The sequence below is a fragment of the Pelecanus crispus genome, chromosome 7 (genome assembly GCF_030463565.1).
Source record: "Pelecanus crispus isolate bPelCri1 chromosome 7, bPelCri1.pri, whole genome shotgun sequence".
In the NCBI taxonomy this organism is placed as follows: domain Eukaryota; kingdom Metazoa; phylum Chordata; class Aves; order Pelecaniformes; family Pelecanidae; genus Pelecanus; species Pelecanus crispus.
Genome location: NC_134649.1, coordinates 27,555,221 through 27,578,556, shown reverse-complemented (window position 1 = coordinate 27,578,556; position 23,336 = coordinate 27,555,221). Strand labels below are relative to the sequence as shown.

The window sequence follows — 23,336 nt, the reverse complement described above, 5'->3', positions numbered from 1 at the left end:
GGTTTAAGACTGATAAAGGGCTAGGGGAAGCACGTAGACCATAGGAGCAGTGCGGTGGCCAGTAACTGTAGCATCAGTAATTGTGGGCATGCTGGATGGTTGTTTTGTGTCCTGACATACAGGGAAAGGGATTGTTTTCTTTCTGTTGGAGAGTTTCCAAAAAGATGCAGGAAAAGATACAGCATTTGGGGGGACATAAAGAAAAAGGGTCAAGAAAAATAGGAGTAATATGTACAGGTAGCAAAGGGAGAAGACTAAGAGATTCAGAGATGAAAACCAGTTATAAAACAGAGAAACCGTCCAGGGTAAGAACTACAGGAAGCCAGCTGGACACAGATGGCATTGCTTAGTGTTGTAGGGGGCTGTTGCTGCTATAGTTACTTCTGTCTGCCCCGGCAGCTGGGTTACTGATGCTTCTATCAATATGGTACAGTGCCACGCGAGCAGCAGACTGAGCTCATTGTCACAGCTGCATGCACAGCACTGCCTTTGCCCAGTGTAATTTGTGTGAGACAAGAAGATTAAAGAGAGTGGTTCTAACCTGAAACATGTGGATGGCACTTTTCTGTTGTTGAAAGCTGAATATTCATATTTTATATGAAAGTTTTTGTAACAAATTGCCTAGAAAGCTTGTGATCCCAAGAGGTTTTATATTGTCTTTTGCCAGATAGACAATCTTTCATTATAATGTGGTTGCAATGCATTTAACTTGAATTTAAAAACAAACAACTCCTCCCTAAAAGCAGCCTTGCCAATAAACACTGTTGGTGGTCCTAACCCTTGCTGAAGGGAGCATGGCTCAGAGCGGGTGCTTCTCCCAGAGCTTTGGAGATCCCTCTGGCATGGCAGCTTTAACCTTTAGTTGTGCTGCCATTACAGAAAAGCCTTCTCCCATGACCTTGTACTGAACATAAGAGCCATAGGGACAGTGTTAGGCCTCAGAAAGCTTTCTATCTCATCGGTGGAAAGGACTGGAAAATCCTCCAAAGCAAAATGCATCTTAGGTACCTGCAGCTTGGGCTAGTTTTGTTGGTGGCCTTCCAGAGCGCTCCTGTCTTGGAAACAGGTTCCTTTTTCTTCAGATTTTTATAAGGACTTACCTATCTGATGTGATAAGAATTTCTGGCTTTCATTTTGGTTGGTAGACACTGTGAAGATATACTGTGCTATAGTCATATATAGCTCATCTACCCTCCACCCCTCTTTGTTTTCATTGCAGGTTTATACAGAGTGGCAAAGCCACACCGGAAGTCAGATTTTGACCCGTATTTCCAACTGTGTGGTAGAGGGGAACAATTCTTCAACTCTCACCCCTGCATGGCCCTTGTCCTATGTGAAAGCTGATGCCTTGCAGTGATTAGGAAACAGCTGGCAGTTAACAAAGAGTGTTTGTTGACTGGGAGAAGCAGCAAGTTGAAAGTTGAACCTCTCCCTTGATTAAGAAAGATGCATTCCTTACTGGGGGAGGGATCTGGCTGGTGCCCGGCCACTGCCAAGAACGTGCTGTACCGTTCTGCGTTGTCCTGCACGTTGCTCCCTTTCTCCTTCCCACTGAGGTCTAGGTCAGTTTATCAGGGATGGGGGCAATGGAGAGTGGTGGAAAGTTGAGTAGCAGCTTCTGGACCTTGTAGAAATGCAGCTAGTGCTAAGCGCAAAAGCTCTTGTGTCATAGGTGTCATCGGAAAACACATTATTCTGGAGTTCACATCTGCATTACATCAGGTTTCATCTCTGAAGTCTTAAAACATTTGAGTTCTAGTGCTGTAAGAGAGGATTTCCTCTTGTGTGAGTTAGGTATTGATGTTACAAGTTAGTGGGCTTAAAAGTGACCCAGAGCCTGGTGGGACGTAAGGAGGATCCTTCCCCCAGGAACTTGCCTCCTTTTCTGCCTCCAAGATCCCATTTGGAATGTGCGGGATGTGCTACTTGATTCATCAGAGGCCTTTCACAGGAAGGTAAGCTTTTTTGGAGGTTAATAGGAAGATGTTGCATCTGATGAGGAAAATGAGGGGAAGAAGATGAGGGGATGCCACTACTACTCTATTGAGATCTATGGGTTCCCTGTGGATGCTCCCTAGTGTTGTATTTTGCTGTTAAAGATGCATTTCACATCCATTTGAGATTGCAGAGACAGCATAGAAAGGTGTAATTGGCAAATCCAAATAAAAACAGATTAGGTCTCAATGAGAAGTCATCATTTTAAAAGTGGTGGAGAGACCAAATATTATGCATAGAGTCCTGCTTCTGTGGAGTTGTTTATAAAAGACCTGTTTTGTGCTGATTTACCTTTGTGTACATAAATAACAAAATAAATCAGATTAAATCAACTACATAAATTAAAAATCTGCATGACAGTCCCTTTTACAGAATGATGTCAGTGTTTACAAGTAGTACAGCCAATGTGCATAGATAACATATGACAACTCGGCACTAAGATACTTCTCCTCTTGGCCTGGATCTATTGAAAAACGAAGAGGGGGTGAGTTTATCTTTCACTTGTCTTCTCAGTATTCTCTGACCTTGTTTAAAGAATCTGTTTTTCATGAGGTGTGTTGACACAGGAAGAAAAAAGCACTGAAAAAAATATCAGCCTAGTAATTTTGGTCTCTGTGCAGAATATAAATATGTCCCTTTAATTTCAAGGGTGGAAATGCAGCTGGATTATTGAAACATGGTTGAGGTGGTAACCACACACTTCAGACTGAGCTCAGGCTGTGAAGCCACCTTTAGACTGAATGCAGTCTATGTAAACCATGCTTTTAATGATGTGTCAGTAGTTACCAGAATTGTGTTTGTGTTTGTAGCTCTTCAGCATGCAAGCAGCTCTGTATGAAGTAATTATCTCATATGTAAAGATAAAAGTTATGCTTTATTGGGTTGTGAATGTATTTTTTCTTTCTCCAGAAAAAATGGGCAGATCTAAGTGAAGATGCAAGGATTGCACATCCTTGCATCTTCTGCAAAAAAAGAAATTTTCTTCTGAAAATTTCTGTTTTCTTTAGAAATTAATGGGCCACTGAGAACTCAAGAGGGGTGAGAGAAAAACTTTTATTTTGAACACATGCAAACATTAAAAAGCTTGACTCTGCATCAACATTTTGTATCCTAAGACTATAAACAAACACTGTCCCATTTGAAGCTACTGGCTAACTCAGCTAATGAAGCACAGTTGTTAAGCTAACAACTAAAATTCAGAGAATAATGTAAAGGACCTTGGCCTTCCTAAGCATTGTGCTTGTCTATGTGGGCCTGTACAATTTGGTGATGCTCTAAAACCTCTCAGCCACCAAGAGCCTCGTGTTTCAACTTCTTGGATCCCTACTTCTTGGATGATGACTCAGCAAGTTATTTTCTTTTTGCAGCTATGTCCAGATTTCTCTGGCTTTAAGTATATAGACACTTAGTTCCTTTCTTACATGCTCTCCCAAGAGGTTTCTATCACCACAAAGTGCTTTGTATGGATCTTATTATCAACAGCCTCCATCCAGTACAGAAGTAAGACCGTATGCCTATTACTAGCTATTAGTAGTCTGACTTGTACTAGAAACCTGGATAAGAAATTTCAAAATTGAACCATCCTGATACTTTGATCATTCAATTATAATTTGATCTTTAAACAGAAAGCACTAAAACCACTTTGCTGCTCTATTTTTCAGTTATTTCTGTTCTCCACCACCCTTACCTAGCTTCTGTTTCCTCAGCCTGAGCAGGTGCTGTGTGTAAATGGACATAGGTTTCCCAGCTCATGGCTGAATATTAAAAAAGAAAGAAAATGAGCAGTAGACTCTTATTTACATACAAATAATAAAACCTGTTTTTTGGAAATGTATTGAAGAAGTGGTATGTAAAGTTCTGCCTATTTTAATATTTTCTTTTACTCTGTTTCAGATGTCTCCTGCAGTAAGTAACTGTAATGAGCCTTTGTGGGAGAGATGAAGAGGCTCCTCCACCCTTCATTAGAATTAGCCACCTTATCCCAAATGCTCCAAAACACATATAAATCGGAGTTGGAGCTTTTCACAACTCAGTTCTCCCTCTTCATCTCTGGTTCCAAAGTAAAATATGTTCAGGAATGTAAATTCCTTTAAAATTGGCTGTAGTCGGTAGTTTCCAAGTAGGAAGTGTAGCCAGAGTCCATTGCAGGCGATCAAATTCCAGCTGAGATTTAACTTGTGCCTGTTTCAGGTGCTGCATGCAGGATGGTGGAGCCTGCCCTAGTGCTGCTGTGGCACACAGTCCTCCTCCTCCAGCTGGTCAGGATCAGAAGCAGAAGTCTTCTTCCTAGCTGTGTATGGAGTGCATGGTTAAGCTGGAGCATGGTTCTGTCTTTCCAGTCGTGTTTGTGTTTGTTTCAAGTGGTGTATACATAAGAGCTTGAGAAGGAAAAGTATTGCCGCTATCTCTGCAGCTTACAAAAAGCATAAAATGCTGAGATTGCTGAAGAAATAGTTTCTGTAGAGACAGATACAAGCTGTCAGCTAATGAAATGCTAATCTATTCACAACATCCTTATGATTATTTCATACTTTGTAGGAGACAGATGTTACTTGTTGAATGTTCCCTGTAGGAAGTATTGTCATACTCAATCCCACTGTGCCTTGTACAGGACTTGAGTCAGCAAAGGACTTCAGCATGTGTCTAAGTTTCATCAGTGCTGCTGAACTAAGGACTTCCTTAAATATAAATGTGTTCATAGTTATTCTACATATTCAAGGACTTTGTGCTTTAATTTTTAGTAAAGGAGCAGACAGGGCCAGGAGGCTTCCATGGGTCCTTCTTCAAATCCTAGCTTTAGGTGAAAACATCCACTTCTGCCATAGTTTACAATAATTTTGCAAATGATTGCCTTATTTGAAGGTGACTTCAGTAACAGTGCTTGCAAGTATACAATAGTATCGTTAATCTTGATGAACACATACAAGCATGACTTGCTCCTTTTAATTAAGAACATGGAGTTGAAACAAAACATATGAGTTTTGCATGTGATCTGAGTGGTGTAGATTTTTGACAGGGTGGAGTTAAGGAATTAAACACTTCATGTCATTGTATTTCTCTTGGTATATCGGGGCCAAAGGCTCCAGTGGGGTTAAACTGAGCTGCACCATGGAAGACCAGATAGTTTGAGCTGAAGTACAAATCAGCAAAATGAGTCACCCAATACCTCCTGTGTGAAACCACAGTAACAGTATCAAACAAGATGCTTCATGTAGAAGTCAAAAACTCCGTTTTCCTAATTCCCACCCCAAATCATTAATTTCTTAGGGAATTGAAAAACCTTGTTTCCAAACAGCTCTGGTTCTGATGCATACTGCATGGCAAAAGAGAAATTTCCTGCTGTGCTTCCTGCTATTGGCTGCTGAATTCCCCTGAAACACTCCAAACATCATTATCAGCCCATTCAAATTAATATTTCCTCCTACATTTGTAAGGGATAAAAGGAAGTTTCTTTTGTTGCTGTTGACTAAAGTATCCCACTGAATTTCCTTCTCAATAACTGCTCTGGCACTGGGTGCTTCCTGGAGAATTTAAACCTCCTTGAGGTTAATGGATCAAGGCAGAACCATGGGCCATCAACTCTTCCAGCCTGCCATTAATCCAGGAAGTGCCCTGGGCCTGCAATCATTATTTCTGAAATTCTTGCACAAACACTGATTGTAGAACTTCATAAAGAAAAGTCAAAGGAAATGAGAGAGCAATTCAGAACATCATAAAATAAATAAACAATGTAATTTGTGATTATTAACCTGACAAGGACTAGCAAGGAGTACAGTAGGATACCCAAATAAGGAGAGCTGGAGCCCTGCAACAACTTTTCTGTTTATTTTAAGCATCCCTATACACTAATTAGAAACTCAGTGAAACTCAGAGGTTTCCTTGCTCTGATGTTCAGAATTTTTTGGTCAACAATCCTCATCCCTGTCCAAACAGAGCTGGAGGGCACATTTTTCACCAGGAACATGTCAGGCTCCTGGGGCATGCTGCAGGTCGCTGATTGATGCTATGTGTAATCTCATCTTTTCTTACCTTTTCAAGGTGTGCAAGACTGTTTGGCTAGGGCTGCTGCTTCTTTCGTTAGCATACTGTATTAAGTTACTTTGAAAGTTGCGTTGAGAAATGTAGCAGAGAAAATTAGCTGACACTAGCGGCTGGGGATGAATCAGTGAGTAAATTTTCCCAGTTTGTTTCAGTAATGTTCGGAATAGAGATGAGCATTCAATTCACAGTGAATAACTTCTGTGATGAATTTTACTGTTTTTCTACTTTGCATGAATTGGTCATGAAGAGAAAGAAAATCTTGGCTTTTTTTTTTTCCCCAAAATGATTCAAGAGTTTTTCTGTGAAGAATTTCTGGATGGGCTCTCCTAGAGTGCAGCTAAGGGTGCATATTTTTAGTCTGTGCTGCATTCAGTCATCCTGATCGAAGCAGATTAAGCACTGGTCATCTGCTCGGGATTTCTTTTCAGTTACCAAAGTTGTAAAACTCAAATATCTAAAATCTCACAACTGCAACCTGAAAGACAAGTGAACTTCAGGGTTGGCTTCATCTGACTTCCCATAACTAGTTCCCTCTCATGTGTTAGGTCTGCCAGTGTGTGTGCAGTGTCTAAACCTGTAATCTGTGCCCCAGTGAAGAAAAAACGATTCAGATGATACAAATGTACCATCCTTATTTGTGACTTCAAACAAAAGTACAATTTCTACTGTGATTGGTATGAGATCAAATCATGCATTTATATGGGTTGCATGATTAAGGTGTGTCTAGTTGTTAAGCAATTAAATTCCAAAATGGCACAATAGCTTGGCTTGCCCTTGATCAACATTCCCAGTCCAAAACAAAGGACTTTTTCACTGCTACGCTCTTAAAATTTAAAGCAGCAACATGTCTTGATGGATGGCTGTCCGTAGTATGAATTTTTTTCTGTAGATAACATGCACAAGTTGGGGGACACAGAAGCTAAATTAAGGCCTTATACACACATCCGTTTGCCTCTTTGTGTTTGTTTGCCTTTACGTTTTTAAAGGAATATTAATTCTGTAATGTAATTACCATTACAACCTTGGCTCGATTTGTAACTGGCTAAGAACATACTGAAAGTGCTTGTGTTACTAAATGCTTGAGTTGCAGCAGATTCGGTGATCCTGCCTAAATTTTCAAAGTGCTCTGACAGAGAGTCTTTGACTACATCCTCTATAAACACTATGCCTCTTAATTTTAACTTTAAAATTAAACAGGGCTGGTGGAACTGCAGGCTTTGAAGAAAGGAGTCTACCTAGCCACAAAAAGGAGCATGCAAAGAACATGCTCTCCCCCAAGATAAAATTCTTTAGACAAGAATTACAAGGGTAATCGGAACCAGGCTTTCCAAAGCCTCAGCTCTTTTGAAAATTAATAGCATAAATATACTCTGTGCAGTATCTGGGGAAGGAAAGTTGAGGAGGAAAATACAGCCAAGACTATGCTGAAGGGCAAGAAACATTATGCCTACTCTGAGTTATTATTGTTTAACGAAGAGAAGGATGATTGTGTATGAACTATTTCACTCTAAAGTTAGTGACAGAAGGATAGATCCAAATGAGACAATTTTTTAAAAGGCAGGAAGAGAAATTCCTTAGACTTTTAGTTGGTGAAAAAGGTTAAAGAATTTATTTAGTTGTTCCTTCTCCCCGCTTCAACCTGGGGCTAATAAAGGGTGCTGTCATGGAAACGTTAAAGACCAAACATAGTCTAAGTTATCTGACCTCTGGCACAGGTAATCCAAGTTTTGACTTACAAGGATTATCCAGAACTAAAGCCAGAGGGAATATAAGGTTGCTATTCATTCACACGTTGAACAAAATCTGCCAAACAATCCTGGCTGAGGTTATGTTGATGTGTGTCTCTATTGTACAGTGCATAGTAAAATGAGAACATTCAGTTTGTTTTATCCAGTTTTTCATTGTGCCTTTGGGCAGACACAACTTTTTATATTTTGCCAAGCAAGCCAGCATAAGGAATTTATGAAAAAAGAATAATGTAGGAAACAGAGCATTTTCAGGTTTAAATAGAAAGCAGATGCCTCCCAAGGAGTGAAGGCAATATAACAGGAACTTGTCCTGGATGAATGGTGGGATGGATTTCTAAAGAGACGCAGGTGACTTCAGAGGGAGTAGCAGAGCGTAGAAAAACGCTTTGCTGTATGAAGTTTAAAATGAAGGCAGGTTGCTGCAAGTGTGATGGACTTCGCTTACATTACTGTGGTGAGGGCATGGCAAATTGAGTCCAGTAGGAATGGAAGAGGGTAATGGAGAAGAGGAGAGAAAGATGAGGTACTGGACTGAAGCCATGAAATGTGTGTTGAACTCTCAGCTCAGCCTATATTTCTCCTGCAGACTGCTTTTTTGTTATTTCCAATGAGGGGAGCCTAAAAGTCTACTGAGTGCATGTGGGTTAAAGCCCCTTCCTCAGCAACGAGTTAACTGAGGATTTGATCATGGAAACACTCGAGCATTACTCTCATTTCAGTAAGATTTAGAGTCAAATATGCTCCTGAACACTGAGGCACTTTGAGGAGCCTGCAGTAACCTGCACAGAATAACCATACGCTAATTTATCTGGGAACAGGTCCTGAAGAAAGCTTAACCAGTCCTAATGACGTAAGTGATAAGTTCAGTTTCAAGTGAAAGCAGCTGGCTTTGGGGCTGTGTTGTCACTCTCCCCTCCCATATCTTTGCCAAGATAAATGTTCTTCTCCTTACGTTTACTCATTAAAATGTCTTCCTAGCCATCTCAGGTAAATCAAGTTAAGAACATGTTACACTGCACAACCAGATGGTGAAATTCAATGAGGGAATTTAATAAAGCCTCTCAGACTGTTGATAAGATAAGGAATGACAACCTATTAAGGGTAAAGCTACAGTATTTTTTTATTTATTAAAGCTTTAAATGATGAAAAGATTGGAGCAGAGAAAAGACCCACTGGAAACAGGTATTTTTCAGTATTTGAAGAACTCCATCAAGTTAATCATTGTTCTGTGAAGTTCTTCATTATTTGCCATAATATATAGTTTTATGTTCTCGGCCAGGTACTTGATAAGGAAATACAATACCTTTTTCTCCAGTGTAAGCAAACAATTCTTGTGAAATGTATGTGCTGGGTGCATTGCAGGTCTAGATACCCCTTCCTTTAAAAGGAAAGATAGTCATATATATAACTACAAACATATTTTCAAGCTGGTTTTGGGGTTTTTTTTTTTTTTATAAGGGAGTGGGAAACAAGTCATGAGCACTGACTAGACAGGAAAAGCAGTACTCTGATCCCTTCCTTGACCACGTGTGCTCATGGAAGGGTGATGGAAACTGCTCCTGTTCTGCTCTAGTACCATTTCTGTTCTTTCTCTGTTCAGTTCTGGTGGGTGAGGATAGGGGCAGCAGGTGAGGGCAACCTATCCCAGTGGATCAGCTTTTATACCAAATAACAGCTTTCTTTTAAGATGTGAAAAGGTGCTAGCATACTCCAGTACCTTAGGAGTCAGTCTTCATGCTTTGCTACTTGGGAAGTTATTATCCACCACAGGTATTGCTGGGGAGACTCATTAACTGCTCTCTGAGGCCAGTTTGTTAACCTGATGTGTTGCAGGCTGCTGCTGCCACCTTCATGCAGGTGATGCTGGGCTGTGAGGCTGCTCCACTGACCTCTGTGGGGTGGCTGACTTATGCCAGCTCAGGACTTGGGCAGTTTGTGCAGTTGCTTTTTTCAAAATTACATTATAGCTTGAGAGTCATGGCTGTCAGCTTCCTGTGTGGATGAGCAATGAGATCCTCAAAATGAAGATGTGTCTTAATGGAGTGCCATCATTTCTAGAAGGTTCCACATCAAAATTAAACTTAGTGCACAAATTCACTTCCTTGCAAGATCCTGTGGTGTTTGTTTGTTTTCAGTTCCCCCACCCCACCCCAAAGAGTAAGTACTATAGTTTAGGGGAAGATAAATTATCTTCCTCAGGTATAGGAACTGAATAACATGCTTCAGCAAAACAAGAGCTCAGCTCAGTTTTAGAGGTGTGAACATTGCCTCTTTTGCATGAGTGCCAATTCAGCAATTAAAACTAAAGCCAGCGATTCAGCAATTAAAACTAAAGCCAGCGGTGAAGAGGTGTAGCTGCCTGGGGCTGACAACATCATGCTGCCCCTGAAATGCCAGTCTCCCTGGTGATTCATGCTTCATCTGGAACATGGTGCACTGACTCTCCCTGGCTAATAGGTAATCTTATTTGGGAATAATATCAGTTTTGAACTTTACCTATATCTTGGATCAAATGGTTATATTCAAGCCCCTGCACTACGTCTGCTTACATGGGTGTCTCTGTAGGTAAAAATTACTATCTAAGAGTCTTTAATGTGTCATGACTCCTATAATAATTTTAGTAGAAAGGAAAATAATTGCTTATTTTAACTGAATGAATCTTGGAACTGTTAAGCTAATGGCCAAGATTTAACCCATCACTTGCCACCGTGGGTGGAAGGGTCAGAGGATTGGTTAGTGTGACGGGTCAGTGCTCGCTGCTCGCATCATGTGAGGAAGTGCTGAAGTCTTAAGGTTTGTCTGTGTTCTGCTTAAGCAGAAGAAACATTTAGAACAGGAGAATGGTGGATAAAACATGCTTAATAGCTCAGTCAGTGAGTCAATGCATTTGCTCAAAGAATGGTTATTTGCACAGTAGGAGTTAGTCAATCAATGCAAATGTTCTGCAGAGCTGCAAAACTAAAGTGAGAATGGAAGTAAGCAATGAAATCAGAGGTGTTAAACCACGTAAATGTTCTGAGTGGAAATTCAGGTGAAGCTGAAACCAGTGAAACTTCAGTGTCAGAAAAGCTCTGGCAAGAAACTGAAATATTCTGTCCCTTCTTGAACAGTCACAGGGCTGGCTGATGTTTTATCATTCTTGAAACATAATTTATCAACACTGGGAGCCAGGAAAGGGGCAGAGGTTTTCTGAAAATCCCTTTTGTCTCCTTTGCTATTCTAACAAACGTATGGCTCACTGTGGGAGTGGGGGGAAATAATTTAGTAGCCTTTAACTGTGTGTTTTCCTCAGTGTAATGTTTGAACTTCAGCTAAACTTTTAAAAATAGACATGCACAGCCCCCCATACCAGATTTTTCTAGCTGAAAGATGAAATTCTTGTGTAGTGGCATGTAAAAGCTGCATGGATATCATGTGGCTATGGAAAACCTTGATGTGACCCTGAGGCAGTGGGAGGCCATCCCACCGCTAGTCAGGTTTGGGCCAGGCACTGAGACAACATGACATTTTAAGGCACAGTCAAGCATGAGTTAAAATTCTCTGGGGGGAAAATGTTTCTCTAAATATTTGAATTAAATTCTAAATGTCTCTAAAAGACAACACACAAACTTTTGAGATTAGGCCAAAATGTACTTTACTTCATATCTTCAGAGTGATGTAGAGTGATAATTGTTGGAGGTAAGTTACTAAATTGAAAACAAGTTGAGGACACGTGATGCTGTTTTATAGTACAGCCTGAAACAAATTGCTTTTTTTTTCCCTAGTGAAGAAGTTAATAAATAGCAAATTATCTGTTAACAGGTGTCTTGTTAAATAACTATGAAGTATCAAAGTTGCACACAGTATAACAAATATTGAGGATTGTGGTGTTCTCAAGTAAAATTACTTTGTTTTCCATGAGCAGATGCAAATCTACTTCTAAATCTGCTAATATCATGAAAGCTGCAAATAAACAAAGCTCTGTTTGAATGTTTAAGTATTTCCAAGTCTGTTACAGACATAGCTTAAAGTCTCTATCTAGCGTAGAAGCTATGTGATCTTCAGTCTTGTGCATGTATCTAGTTGTATATATTGGTTCTTGCTAATGTATAATCAAAATATCATAAATCCATGCTAATGACTGTAAGTCCTATTATGAATTATTCATTTTTTCTAATTTGTGAGATAAAATGTAGTAGTTTGTTCATTTTATTATAACTGCATTCCAGATTTAATTATTTATAAGATCATAACAAAAGGCAATATATTTTGTAAATATGACTGCTTAATAGTATGGCACTTCAGTACAGCAATCTGATATCGAATCTTTAGTGAGCAATGAGTAATTCATTTTCATTTCAATTATAAATAATGTAGATTACTACAATATAGATTAGTAAATTCTGCTGTATTCTTGTGTTTTAAACCTAGCAATACTGTAGCAACAAATGTGTTTCAGCACTTGGTAAAATGAATGGAATTTCCACCAAGGGACTGAATTAAAACTATGTTGAAAAACTGTTTTATAGCAATGTTTCATAATTACCTGGTACCAGGTGTATTTCCTGCCTAGTTAAACTGCATATAACTTCCCTCTCATGTCATATAGCAACTCCTACACATAATAGAGCTTTCAAGACTCAAGTATATTTTTAACATTGTTAATACGCTGCATAAAATGAAAACATTGCATAGACTGAAGTCCAGTTGCAGTTTGTTATGGTGCTACGTGCCCTTGTGTGTGAGCATGAATGTGGCAGTGTGGAAGGATAGAAATGGCTTCGGTCATCAAAACTTCTCTGCAGCTGGGCTGCACAGGGTGAGGGTGCAATGGCTTCGAGTCTGTTTTGGGTTGTCTCTCCCTGAAGCCTTAAAGAAGAAAAAGTAAAATTTACAAAAGTGTAAAGTGCACCCTCTTTTCCCCCTCATGCTTTTTTTTTTTTTTTTCAACATATAAATAAGGACTTAGGGTAGAGATGAAGCTCTCTGTGCCACCATCTTGTCTGTACCACGTCTTTACTGCGCACGTGATTTTTTTCTGCAGCATTCACTTGCTATAACACCTCTCTCCTTCTCTTTGTAACCTAATGGAGTCACACAACCAGAGTTTGTGGGCACAAAAAGGATGGGTTTTTGCCTGGAAGCCCAACTGTCCCTCTTAGTGTCAACTGTCAAAACTTAGTACTTTTTTGAAGTTACTGTTGATTGATGAAAAGATCAAAAAATGTAGAAGAGCTGGAGCAGAACAGCAGTCAGGTGGCAGGTAGTGTGCAGTTCGATGCTCCAAGCTGCAAAGGTTGCTGCTGGTTTGGGCACACATGGCTGCAGCTGTGAGAAGCTGTGTCTTGTCACTTACTGTAATTTCTTCCCCCCTCACCCATCCATCCATCCAAGTTAGTGATGAAGAAGATATTTTTCCACAGACCATTTTCCCTTTTCAGTGAAATACGTAATTAAAAAGTTGAAATAAGAAGCGTAGTTTGGAAATGCTTGATGTTCCCATCTGCCCGCAAGGGTGGGCTCCATGTTGGAAATGAAGTTCCCACAGTACCGCTGTGCAGCTGGGAGTAGAGCATGAGGCAGCAGCCCTTCCAGAGCCCGCCTCATCTCCACGAGAAGCTTGGGCTTGGCCCCAAGCTCACCCGCAGGAGGAGCGGGGGCAATCCTACCTATTCTCAGTATCGTATCTTAATCATATTGCAAGACTATCCCCCAAACTGTGTTTCATCTGGCTACTGGAGCGGTCAACAGTGCTCAGCCAAATCAAACTCGGGTCAATTAAGGCACTGCTATAGTGCGTGTGAAATGAACCAGCCGGGTTAGCTCAGCTGGTTAGAACATGGTGCTAATAACCCTATCAGGGGTCAAAGAACACAGAAGGAAATGGAATTTGGTAATTTTTTCTCCTGCCACATTTTGGTCAGTCATGGGACGTATTCCTTCCTTCTCCCCCTCTTTTCCCCTCCTGTTAGATACAGTTTCTTAAAGTTGTTATCTCATGAGCAGATATTTCATGATCGAAAGCGCTATATTTTGTGTGTGTTTAATTTTTCTAGTTGCCTTTTATAAAGCAAGCCATTCTGGTGATGAGAACTTTCCAGTTTCTAGAATGTAATATTATCTCCTAAATTAACTGTAACAAGTACAAGGGAATAGTCTTCTACTGAGGATGTTTGTATTATTTGTGTAAGTGCCAATATTTTTTAACATTGAAGATAGCACTACGCTTCACATAAACTTCTTATCCTTGATATCTAACGACTACCTAGCTCTACAAGACACTATATAAAGTTCTTCTACTATTGTTTAAAACATAGAATAAGTGCTGTAAATACATGACAGCAGAAATGTGCTGATAATGTAGGCTTTGTTTCTTCTGAATTGTGCAGCATGGATACCCAGCTGTTTTGAATTGTAGCCATTTCTAAAAATGTCTCACTTAACTATAAGTGTTACAATTTTGCAAAGAAAAATTATTTGGCTTGATACCATACACCAAATGCAGACAAAAGAAAGGATTCTGTCAACTTTTTCATCAAATCTGGCCTATTGGAGAAGCTGCCATCTAACACTGCTGTCAACATGCAGGAGAAAAGGGTTCTCTGTTCAGATGGGATCATTGCAGAGTCCCTCTATGAACTGGCATGCAATTCCTTGACAGATCAAAATTGTGCAAGGCCAGTCTAGCAGAGGGTAAGCTTCCAAATGTTTAGTTTTGTTGCTGAGTCTCAACAGGAGTGCACTGCACCTTCAGCAGTGCCATTCTGCAGCAATGGTACTTTTCCTAAAACCCTTGTAGAGAAAGATGTTCCCCAATCCCACTGTAAGCAGAACTGATTCAGGAGGGATTTGTTGAAAAACTGGCTGAGGGGTCTTGAAAATACATTGTTCTGCAGTGTCAGTTGCTGCGTGTTGGTCAGGGAGTGCTCAGATGTGGAGCTACCCAATGTCCATTGCACCCACACATCTCCTACAGCTCAACTTTGAGGTAGTTTTGTCTTGTTTCTCTTAATGGTAACACCAAGCCATGCCAGAGACTGGCCTGGAAGGATGAGTAAAATGTGTGAAATGTTCCTTATATCCATATAAATGGCTTTAAAAGGAACTGGAGCACTTCCAATGAGCCAATGGAGCTGCTCCAACCCATCAGCACAGGGCCATTGATTCTCTGTGGAGAAAGAAGCGCCCTGTGGTCTGATAGACCATCTTTATTATGTGTATTGACATGTATATCAATACTGTGAAATCACAGCCCCCCAAGCATTTGTAATGCACCTCACGTCTCTCTAAAAGGCATCTCTTAATAATTTTCTTGCCTGGTATCTGTTCCCAAAGCAGACAGCTCCTGCTGCGGACCCATTAGCTGGTAAGGGGGAGACCACATGCTTTGTGCAATGGAGCCAATCCACTGCGTGAGCAGTCACAGGAGAAATCTTCCTAATGACACAGAACAGCGCTTGCCAGCTGCTGTCACGGAGCAGGCTCCTTGCACTCCAGCATCAGTTTAGTTGGCTTATGTTACTGTCTGTTTGGTGTTTCCACCCCAATAGCATGGCAAATGTCCCGTCATGAAGTAAACTTCTGTACAGACTCCAAAAAATACTGTTTCTGCCCAGTCTGATGTGACCTGAGTCTGTTCTATACAGTAGGTATGCAGCATATTGCAAATCCACTAGTTTAAGTCATGTTTCACTGTAAACTGAAAATTTACATCTTGAGTGGAAATCCACAAGGAAAAATGCAGAAAGTAGTGCAGCATTCTACATGTCCATCTCTTTTACGACATCTTAGTGCCAGTGTTTTACATGAGCTCATTAGCAGAGTCAAGTTACGTCTCTCAAACCCTTTTCATTATGGCTTTAAACCAGCTGAACCCTCAAATTCATCTATAGGGCACGCTAGGTGTATGTACTCTAAGTAATTCCAAGGAGTGAAATTTCTTAATTTATCTTATGGAAACAATTTCTTAATGCTACGTATGTCAAACTTACTAAAAGCACCCTTGTTAAATACTAAGAACTTTAAGGGGCCGTGACAAGGAATGTGTTTGCTGTTACTCATCAATGAAACTTCATATTTACAATTTGGTGTAAGAGAACTACTGAGGCTTGTGTGTGCCATATGCCAACCTTGTGTACACTCTGTGTGCTGTATTTTGTTTGTTGTGAACTCTACTTGGACACCTTCATGCTAGCCCAGCTAGTGGTAGTGAAGGCACTGTTACAACAGCATAATGACTTACTAAATCAACTTGTGTTAAGTGGGCAAGCATGATTTTTCAGGGTTTTTTTGTTCAGAGATGTCAAAGGTGTTGTCTTCAAGCCAGTTATGTCTTTTATTGTATTTAAAACTATAATTTGCTTCTGTTGTTCCTCCCTGAAAAACATTACCAGGTGATCCATTATGTCAAGATACTGCAGGTATCAGTTGCCTCTTTCTTTTTTTGCATATAACCAAATGAAATGTAGACAGAAAAAAAAAGCTCAACTACTGTTATTTTAAAGATTTTCTCAATTAAGAAAACAGAGCTAAAACCAATCCATTCCATACAAAAAAATCTGGGTGTATGTTTATTACAGGTTCCACAAAGGAATTGATTGAGAGCTGCTGTGGAGCTGGACAACAGTGGGCTATAGACAATGGCGAGTGCACGGAAATCCCTGTAAGTGGAATGGATGGTGATATTTGCAGGTACGTAAGGCAAAACTGAGCATTTCAGAATAACATAGAGAGCAGCCCTTTAGAAGAAATCAAATGATTGTACAATTTGTGGGATGTCCAGGAGACTGGGAACTGTTTCTTTCATTGTATAAATTATTGGTAGACTGGCAATATGTCACGGCAAATTAGAAAGAAGGCTTTCCTCCTCCCTTTTCCCAAAATCTAATCTAAACAAAGCCTTTTAAGGTTTCTTTTCCTCTTTCACATGAGCAGAGCACAAATTTTTGTTTCCCAGTTTTATGCGCATCTGTGGAGTTGCAGTTAAATAGAAGGGCAGAGTTTGTCTTCCATTTGGCAAATGCTAAATGCAATGATTATCAGTATCATTAAATGTTGTGTTTATTGTCCAATATGAATGGCTGCTGGTTCCGATGTCTGTGTTCAGCTGGAGGGAGGATCACACGCCTTGATAACGCTGCTGGTATCAGTAGCATCTGGTCTGAGTGAGGGTGCCAGATTCAAACTGCACAGCAAGAAAAGAAGAATGGGCGCAGAGTAACATGGACAACATATTACACTAGCTGCAATTCATTCCATCTCTCTCTCCTCCCCCCTAGTCTGAAACAGGCCTTAAGGAGGGATGAAAGCAAAGTTATCTGAGACTCACATGGTGCAACATAAGCCAGATGGATTTCTCTAAGAGCGATCCCAACATTTTCAGCATTAAAAAAAAGTTTGGCATAATTGGTTTTATCAAAGTTAGTATCATTGCACCTTTCTGAAGTTACTGGGAGGTTAAAATCCCCCCCACTGGGCTCTGGCGTGACATAAATGACACATATCAACTGTCTATGAAGTAAAGAATAAAAAATTCCAGCCTTGGCCTAAGTAGGTGCAAATCCAATACATTAATGAGTTGCACCTGCACATCTGAGGCTGGGTTTAGATGAAAAAGCCAGGTCCTAAATGTTTCGGTCCTGTGAATCTATTGGGATTTGAAAGAATAAGAGATCAGGAGTTCAGTTATTTTACTTTCAAAATTTCAGTGTGTCTCTGTTTTAAAGATTTAAAACCAGCTGTAAATATTCTGTGTAAAGAAAACATTTCGTGTAAAAAAGTATTCAAATCCGTGGCCTCAGAACCTTGAAAGCATAGACAAAAACTTACTGCTCCCACTGAGAGATCTGCCAGCGTGCAGAGCTGGTGACCATGCATGTATCCAAACCTCAAGTGCACCGTTTTGCATGCCAGAATGCCTGCAATTAATGCAAGCCCCAAAGAGTCTGCCACTTACTCAACTCAGTATCTAAAGATTTTAAAAAGTAGAACATAGATACTAATTCTAAAAATTAGTTACTGTTCTGCCAGGATAGTTTTCTATAAATACTTGGGTTTTACCACTGACCATCACTGCACTGAAGGATTCATTTTTTTCAGCTGAGGCAAATGAGTGAAGCCTCCCCTGTGTCTGCTGAGGCTGTAGATTGTTTATTCAGAGGTTGCAGATTGTGGTGTCTGTTGTTTCCAAGTGCCATTTTGGGGTTTTCAAGTGGCAAAAAGTTAAATGTTAAAGCTACTTGTTGATGTATCTTGATGTCTCTGGACATTCATGTACCAACTTGGCCTATCTCTGTGTAGTGACCAACACCACTAACTGCAGGATGGGAGCTGGAACTACCTAAAAGACATCATGTGTAGTAACTAGAGGAATGAACTTAAAATAAAGCAAGTTGCAGGAAATCCCTAGATAGTCAATTGATAGCCAGATGTAAAAATACTCCCAGAGCTTGTACCACTGGCTGTATCAGAAATAGGATGTTAGGCTAGATGAAATCTCATCTGACCCAGTATAGTAGTTTTTATCTTATAATCAATATGTGCTTTATCATAACAGAGCAATGTTTATCTGGGTGGCGTTTACATCAGCTGTACAAGTATAAATCCTGCTTTTTGCTGACACTCTGTGTCCTAATTAGAGACTCACATCAGTCATTTCACTGATCTTAACTCATTAACTCTTTCTATAAAGCAGAAATGTTCTGAATCTTCTTTGAACCATCAGCTCATTTATCTGGTTTGCAAAGAGTAGGTTTGTGAAGAAGAAACAAGAGAATGTGGTTAATACTGTTTGTTCCCAGTTCATTTTCTGGTAATAGAGTAGCTGAAACTGAGCTGTGCTGATAGTTAAAGAAATACTGAAATAAAAAATGGCCAGTGATACTCCAGTGCTCCAGACAATACTACAATAATAGCTAAATTACTGGTACTTTAAAATATTTGGGTAGTAACCTTTCATTGCTCAAAAAATGTTATTTCTCCAGTTGGCAATTAACACTGGATTAGAAAACTAACTTCCTTGAAAACAAAGCACATGGGGGTGGTAATCCCCTTCCTGTAATCAAATGTAAACCACTGCTTCCTGGTTACACCTCTCTTATGCTATCCAGCATAAAAATATTAACGTAAAGCTGACAACAGGCCATTGGTATGGGGAAAGTGGCCAAGTGGCTGTCACTGGCTGGTTTCTACTGGAATAAGAGACATCCCTTCCTTTTTTTCTTTTTTTTCCTTTTTTTTTTTTTTTTTTAAATTGAAGCGTTAGGATGAAAGCTGTGAATTGGAAATACGTTCTTCTCAGAAAAGGTTTTGTTTCCTAGGACAACTGTATTTTATTGCAGTAATAATGGCATCTGACTGACAAAAGTTGTTTGCTTGCTAATATTTCTGTTGCAGGAGAATTGCTTTGCTATGAGGCACTGGCTGTTAAAATGCATCAACCTCCCATTCATCGTTACCAGGGTACCCCACAAGGCAGTGTGCCCTGTGACGATACATCAGCAAAAGATAGTTAGAAGTCAAGATTATTCTTGGAAAAAAAAAAAGCTTTGCTTAATTCCTTCATGCCACCAAATCTATCCAGAACAGAAATTTACCCTTACTCATAGCATAATACATTATTTCATCTGAGTTTTAACATGTTCATCTGTGTCACATATGCCCAATCTACAGGTCACATACTCAAGATAACCTCCTCAGGAGAATTTTTGTGGCCTGCAGCTCTCAGTCCTCACCCTTCCCCATCATATGGGGCCCTTCCCTATCCCAGGACCAGACACACCCCCATCCTGGGGTGCTGCTAGTCTCCATGCTGCATGGATTGAGAGACAGGGTCATGGAGTAAAGCCAAAGGGACTATGTGATTTTTTTCTGCCCTTTTGCATATGAATGAAAGAAGCAGATACCACTTTGAAGGGGGGGGACACTATAGACTTTAAAATAGTAGGGAAGAGTATTTTATTATTTCAATGAACAAGTATTAAATTTCATTTAGGAATTTACCATTTAGATTTTTAATCTGTTTCATTTCAACCTTCAGTGACTCTTGTTGAAATGTTTGATTTGAAGAGCCATATATAGGAAATGTATGTTCCTGAAGTACTTCATATACAGTGATCAAGTCACCCATAACCTTCTCTTTGATAGCCAAAGTTAGAAGAAAGCTTAAAATCTGGGTTACAATCTGCAGGGCTATAAAGGAGTGTTTATAGGGGTTTTGTGATGTTGACACTTTCCTTAAGTTCTGTCCAGAGCTTCAGTCCTCTGGTTGGTGAAGAAGTAAGTGTGTACAGGTACGTTCCCCTTTCCCCACTTTCCAGGGAAGAAGGTTGCTGTCTGTTTTCTCTTTCTGAAACCTTCTGAAGACTTCTGAGAAGCAAAATGTGGGGAAGAGGGACTGTTGCACAAATATAGATGAGCTGTAAGGGATATTGATGGCCAGACTTTGAGAGACAGTGACCTAAACACAAGACTTGAGCATTTATCAGTACATCTTTTTATGAGAAATGAGAAAAAAATATATCCTGCAAAGGTCAGGATTATACTAGTCTGCATTATACTAGTACTGACACACATGTTAAAGAGAGACCAAATCCGTGGAATGTGAATCCAGTAGGTCTCGGGTTTTTTACATCCAATCCTGATGTCTTCTCAATGTCAGTGAATGCTTGACCTCTGTGATCCTTTGCAGAATTGCTCAGAAGCAGTGTTGCATCTCTACTGTGAAGGAGAACAGCTGCCTGGCTGGCATGATTGCTGCAAAGGAAGGAGATGTGTGCGGACCAGAGGAAACTGATGCCTGTGGAGGATCATCATATAAGGTAAGTTGCTCTGATGCTTCTATAGGCTTTGTTCTGAATATGAGGTGTCCTCATTTCCTGCATTTAGCAGTAATTTATTCATACGTTATTATGGAGCACAGTAAATTATAAAATTGCAGGAATGTGGCAGGGAAATTATGCTGTTGGCATTTAGGTTTCAGTTGCCTGGTGATGCAGACCCTTTTAAAACTTCACAGTAATGTTGTTTTGAACTATTTCCATCTCCATTTTTAATTTGCTGTATTACTTTTGCTTCCTCACTTTGGAAGTAGCTGAAAAGACTGTTTTAGTTTTTATATCTGTGGTGTAGAAGAATTTAGAAAATGATAAGGCAAAACTTAATTGAAGATACAGTGCGAAACCCATTACTGAACAGTTTGCTCAGCTACAATGTTGAATTGCAGTCTCCTTTGTCAGTTGAACAAAACAATGGACTAGAGGAACAAGCATCTTAGATGATGATGGCAGCTTTTGTTCATAAATAAAGGCAGACGGTTTATGAATGGTTCAAATCACAAATCACGAGCCACAGCCTTAGCTTGTATAAATGAGATTTTCTTTATGAGAATCAGTGGAGCCAAACCAATTTAAACCAGTCTGAAGATTCAGCATCTCGCTTGCTCGCTTGCCTTGTTTTTACCAGAAGGGTGCATTTCAGAATTCATTTCACTCTTGATAACAATTTACATAGCTATATCTAAGCTTAAGTTCACCTTCCGTTGTCTCAGCAGGAAACTGATTAGTTCTGTCTGTTGTTATACATCGGTGATTCTTGCGGAATCTTACTGGAAAAACAAAATACAGGGACATCTACTGCGGAGTTTAAAGTTTAATTAGCTATGCCAACTTGTCATTTTCAGAACTATTATTTACTTGGGCCTGGAGTCTACCATTAGAATAAAAAGAGAATTTGTGTGTTTGAGAGCAGACATTAATATTTCTGAAGTGTGACAGAATTATTATTCTTAGGTTTCCACTGTGGGTCTTTTGCATGCCAGACAGAGCACAAGCTCTAGAGTAAGTCTTATCACACACACCATTCCTCAGGAGGAAGTGGAGAGGGAAAACTTCATCATTCCTGTCTGAATTGAAACAAGTTACACAATACTCTTGTGGAATAGCTCCTTGTGCCAGTTCCAATGTAATGCTTTCCTTCAAGACAAACCATCTGAAATGGTAAAATTATTGAAGGAGCAGCTTTGCCCTCCTCTTTAGCTCCTAAGTCATTGCAGCTACTGCTTGAAAAAAAAAATTAATAAATTTTGAGACTATTGACACTTTAAGAAAGGCTTTCTAATTTTATTATAGGTAACCATTTTTTCAGAGGTGACCTTGCAGAAAATGCTGACAGTGAATAGCAGTGTTTCCCCTGATCCACTCCGCTGTTAGTGACTGCTGTATCTGGGTGTCATAAATCAAAGAAGCTTCTCTGGAATGTGGAAAGATAAGTTCATTGTCCCAAAGACTTTGCAAGATGTTTACGCTGTCCTGCCAAATGCTAGGGGTTTTACTTCCAGGTAACAAATGTGTGTAGGTCTTTCTTCAGGCATTTTAGATGTGGGGTCCTTACTTTTGCTTTGAGATGAATGCAGCAGTGCCAGTTCTTTAGATCCAGGTATTCAGCTTGTGTTCAATACAACTTGATCTTAGGCTGTTTTACCTGTTATTTACTCTAAGACAAAAAACACACGCTTAGGGACTTTTTGCTAGTGGATGGAGATGCCACCATGGTAAATGCAATTATGCTGGATTCCAGGACAGATATTTTTGAGAGGAACGTAGAAAGCTGTGAATCAAACAGTGGTTCTCGAGGCATGTTTCTCAATGTTAATGTAAAAATAGTCATATTTATTATTAAATCAGTTGTAGAATTCTGGTGAAGCTCAAAAGGTAGCTAATAGAAGATCAAAACGTTCAAGTTTTTACATTTTAGGAAGAACTTTTTGACGAACAGTTTTTCCACTGGAAAATGAGACAATTGTATTCATCTGGAAAATATGTGAACCCAAAAGTGTGTGACTGATTTAATACTCTCTGTGATGCCTGCACATGGGATAAACCGCGAATCAAAACCATGACTGAGAAAAGCTGTATTATTATTCAAGGCAAACATTTCAATATTTTACAGAACTTCAGTAAAAACATGTATTATCCTTAACTTCTTTTATTTTGCATGTTGAAGCTGAAAAAATTGTACCAAACCTAAAAGTATTTACAGAAAGTAGAATAAAATTTTGAACTTGGGGATTCTGGATTTGAGGAGGATGAAAACAGGATTTTTCTCTTTTCTAGCATGGCCACAATCAATTATAGTTAGATTATTATTTTTTTTTAATACTTCTTTTGAAAAGATGATTTAGCCCCTTTAGTATCAAAAATAATTCAGCATCTTCAGGACCTGTACTGTAAACTTTTCTGAAACATATATTTGGGCACCTAAAGGCAACTCTTTATGGCTGTGCGTATTTGCAAATGTGAATAACATCTACTATTTATGATGTTTGTGTACTTCACCAATTAGAAAGCGGGGACATAAAATAGGAGCTGTAGTCATAGGTATTGGGCTGAACAAGCAAGGGGTATATATTGCATGTGAAATGCCCAAGAAACCCTAAAGCTACAGTATTTGAATCTTGAAGAAGGTGGCTCAGCAGAAGAGTTGCTGCAGATTGAGCTGTTAGTGGACAAATTTCCCTGTCTCCCTAGTGGAGAGAGACTCTGGTTTAATGTGAATGCAAATCTCAGATTGCTAATC

General features: G+C 39.6%; 1 protein-coding gene across 1 annotated transcript in view; it reads left to right on the top strand.

The window, feature by feature from the left end:
- Window positions 1-23,336, top strand: part of FBLN2 (fibulin 2) — a 79,839-nt gene that overhangs the window by 27,915 nt on the left and 28,588 nt on the right. Inside the window, exons 2-3 of the mRNA XM_009481609.2 lie at window positions 16,343-16,454; window positions 20,452-20,581. Of these exons, the coding sequence (XP_009479884.1) occupies window positions 16,343-16,454; window positions 20,452-20,581 (242 nt within the window). The remainder of the gene's footprint in view (window positions 1-16,342; window positions 16,455-20,451; window positions 20,582-23,336) is intronic.